This window comes from Neopsephotus bourkii, unplaced genomic scaffold (assembly GCF_033783945.1).
Source record: "Neopsephotus bourkii isolate Nb327-2 ecotype Australia unplaced genomic scaffold, CSIRO-AGI_Nbou_v1 NB_659, whole genome shotgun sequence".
Taxonomy (NCBI): Eukaryota; Metazoa; Chordata; class Aves; order Psittaciformes; family Psittacidae; genus Neopsephotus; species Neopsephotus bourkii.
In genome coordinates, this window is record NW_026901158.1 from 6355855 (window position 1) to 6359432 (window position 3578).

Below are 3578 nucleotides of genomic sequence, written 5' to 3' on the forward strand. Positions count from 1 at the left end.
ATCCCATTTGTATCCTCAGGGGATGCAGGTGGGATTTAAACCGCATGGAGGCTTGGCACTGGTCTGCACGGGCTGGATGTCACACTGCAAGAGCAGTATCCATAACTCGCAGTGCAGAGAGAAGGCTGCACCACATCTGGTACCAGGTTTCCACTAAGTGCTTTCAGCAAGAGACAGAAATTCATTCACTGCCATGCACTGCTGGTGACAACTGTACCCTGGTAGCTGCAGTGCCTTGATAGCATAAGGCTCTCCATGTTAGAAGTCAGTTAAAGGCTGTAGAGTGAGAGGGAAGGACAGAGGTGCCACACTGAGGAGAGGGATTTTCAAACAGAAACTTAAAAAATAACTGTTTTTTTTAATAACAACTCCATTGTTTGAGGAACTAAAGCAACCACTGGTAAGTTCCTGGTTTATTACGCATCCTGCTATGGCTCTCTGAGGAGTCTGAAAAGGCAGATTAGCATACGATTAGCAGAGAAAGAAAGCTGTTTAGGCTCAGACTCCAAGGCAAGCCATGTCACACTGACACCCCCTGGGTCCTCCAGCAGCACCAGCAGGCTTTTTCCCCCCAGACAGATGTCCCATAGAAGAGCTCAGGTTGGGAAAGCCCCATTACAATCATCGAGTCCAGTGCTGCCAAGTCCACCATGAAACCACATCCCTAAGCGCCACATGAACATGTCTTGGTGTCTCCACCACTTCCCTGGGTGTCTCCACCACTTCCAGTGCAGGACAAGCCTTTCCGTGAAGAGATTTTTCTCCCCAATAGCCCAACTAAACCTCCCCTCCCATCCCTGTTTCCTTCACTGGATCATGCCATCCTGCTGCCCCGTCTGGCTGGGGTCAGTGGTGACCGACGGGCTGGGTGTATTGCTCTGCAGAAACCGACGGAAGTCCTTAATCATGGGGCGGAGGACCTGGATGAGGGCGCTCAGCGCTGCCTGCGTTCCTTCCATGGCTTGTGCCTGTCGCTCCTGGGCGCACGCCTGCACCTCCTGAGAGCGCCGGATCATCTGAAGCAAGTCATTCTGCTGCTCCAAGTGCTGGGCAATCTCCTTCACGTGCAGGTTGGTCACGCGCTGCTCCTGCAAGAGCTTGGCCGAGTTCAGAGCGATTCGGCTCTTCAGCTCCTGGGGTTTCGCAGCCACTTCGTGCTGATGCGCCATCATCTCCAGAGGTGCCTCTGCGGTGACTGTGGCGGGGGCTTCTGTCGTGCAGTACTCCACGACCCCGTCCTCCAGGCTGTGGTAGGTTGTCTCTGCAGGAACTGAGAACAAAGGACACAAAGGGGGTGAGCCGGAGCTGGGAGGTTTATCTATGGGACTATTCAATGGCTATCACAAGAATACTGCCTGCTCCCTGAGATAACATACAACCACCAATGCACAAAATGACCTATTGAAGTCTACTCCACCCTCATTCACCCTTCCTCCTAGACTGTACAGTCCGAAGGAACAGGCCATGCCTTATCTGTCCAGACAAAACCATTTCTCAGCCTCCAGTTCAAACAATCTTTCCCAGCAGCATTCACCAATGACGTCAGGGCAAAGACAAGACCCTGAGTGGCACTTGTGACCATGGGGCAGAGTGGGGAACCAGCCCTGGAGATGCTTTTCCTCCTGTTTCTGTCCCCAGAAAGGGGGACTGGAGATCTGTGAGGTGCAAAGGATATTTAGAGTCATAGAATGGTTTGGGTTGGAAAGGACCTTGAGATCATCCAGTTCCAACCCCCTGCCATGGGCAGGGACACCTCACACTAGATCATGCCGCCCAAGGCTCTGTCCAAGCTGGCCTTGAACACTGCCAGGGATGGAGCATTCACAGCCTCCCTGGGCAACCCATTCCAGTGCCTCACCACCCTTACAGTAAAGAACTTATTCCTTATACCCAATCTAAACTTCCCCTGTTTGGGTTTGAACCCGTTACCCCTTGGCCTATCACTACAGTCCCTAATGAGGAGTCCCTCCAGCATCCTTGTAGCCCCCTTCACATACTGGAAGGCTGCTCTATTTGCTTCCCTTGTCCTTAAGGCTGAGCTCAGCCACTATATATGTGTACCCTGCAGCCATTCCCTACAGCACAAGGACATACTGGGAATGCCATTTTCCAAACAGAGACAGGGGAGGGTTCTTTTTGCTGGGGCTTTCCCCATACAGCGCCCAGGCGGGTACCAATGTCCCTTGTTACTGAGACCAGTGCCTCTCCAGCAGGCGCAGCACTCACTCTGGGTCAGGGTGACCGTGGTGGCTGCCGCGGTGATGGGTATCTCGCTCCCGTCACCCGCGCTGCAGTCCCCACTCGGCAAACTGATGATGGTGGCTTCTCCCAGCAGGTTACAGATGCGCTGCTGCATGGGGGTCAGGATAACAGGGGCGGCCGCGGCGCCCGTCGGGTCCTCGCTCTCCGTCCCGTTGCCACCGCCGCCGTTGTGGCCGTCGCTTCCCCCTTCCATGGCGGCCCGCACCTGGGCCACTTTCCGCCGCACCTCGGTCTTGAGATCCGACCACTTCTTCTTGACCTCGGGCAGCTCGCGGTGGCACGTGGCGACGGCGTTGACGCGGCGCAGGATGTCGTGCCAGGCCGCGGCCTTGGCGGCCAAGGGGACGCCGGCGTTGAAGTGGTTGATGAGGAGGTGCTTGCCCCGCTCCAGCTCCTCCACGATGATCTCCACCTCCCGCTCCGAGAAGTTCATCTTCCGCTTCTTGGCTGGGGGAGCCGGGGGAGACGCCATGGCCACAGGGGGGGGGACACTCAATAGGGGGCTATGAGGGGGGCTCCTGCGGGTCAGGGGGGGGGTCTAGGGGAGGTTGGGCCGGCCGCCCCCCCCCGGGCCTCCTCACCCCCGGGGTCCCTCAAGGCCCCGAGGTGTCCGCCCCCCCACCCCGCTCCCCCCCCTTAGCACCGCTAACGATACGCAAATTGCGTACCGCAGCCACACAGCGAGCCCCGCTCAACGGCCTCCACCCTGCGACACTGGCGTAATGGCTTCCAGAATCAGCCCCCTTTCCTGCCTCGTCTGATTGGGCTGTCCTCCTGTCACTCAGGCGGAAGGGCCCGCCTCTCGCCGGCAGAGCGGCGCTGTCATTGGTCAGCCGAGTTGCCCCGTCGGGGTGGGGCCAAGGGGCGGCCTCGCCTCCTCCCTTGGCTCAGGACACTGGGCCTGCGTGAGGCAGCTGAGGGGGCTGGGCCCGCCTATGCTCTGATCCCATTGGCTGCGTCAGCCGTCCATCAACACAGGGCTCCTCTTCGTTTCGACGCTATTGGCTACATGCCACGTCCGTCAAGCTCGAAATGACTCCGGGCTCGAAACCTGATTGGAGGTTTGTCTCTATCCCCGCCTTCCGCGGGGTTTAACCAATGGGAGTTTCGCCTAGGGTGCTTTTACCGCCCCCTTCCTTCCCGGCTGGTATTTCCTTTCCGATTGGTGGGACGGAGAAGGCGTTTCTCTGACGTCACCCCCGCCCACCTCGCGGGGGGCCGCTGCCATTGGCAGTTGCGGCGGTTGGCGCGAAGGCGGAAGCGGCGCGTGTGCTGCCGCGGGAGGCGGAAGCGCCGCCATTTGCCGGTGCGGGGCG

At 58.4% G+C, this 3578-nt stretch overlaps 1 protein-coding gene across 1 annotated transcript; it reads right to left on the minus strand.

Moving 5' to 3' along the window:
* Nucleotides 1-338: 338 nt before the first annotated feature.
* On the minus strand, nt 339-2762 carry NAIF1 (nuclear apoptosis inducing factor 1). Its single transcript, XM_061352901.1, has 2 exons — nt 2227-2762; nt 339-1270 (listed from the first exon to the last, which is right to left on the minus strand). Exons 1-2 carry the CDS (start codon nt 2732-2734, stop codon nt 807-809), a joined length of 972 nt encoding a protein of 323 aa, XP_061208885.1. The 5' UTR covers nt 2735-2762; the 3' UTR covers nt 339-806.
* Nucleotides 2763-3578: the final 816 nt, after the last annotated feature.

Excerpts from the sequence above, each read along its gene's own strand:
- NAIF1 (XM_061352901.1), bottom strand. The coding sequence starts at position 2,734 with ATGGCGTCTCCCCCGGCTCCCCCAGCCAAGAAGCGGAAGATGAACTTC. Across the intron at positions 1,271-2,226 it reads CACGGTCACCCTGACCCAGA|TTCCTGCAGAGACAACCTAC; the intron begins GTGAGTGCTGCG and ends CTTTGTTCTCAG.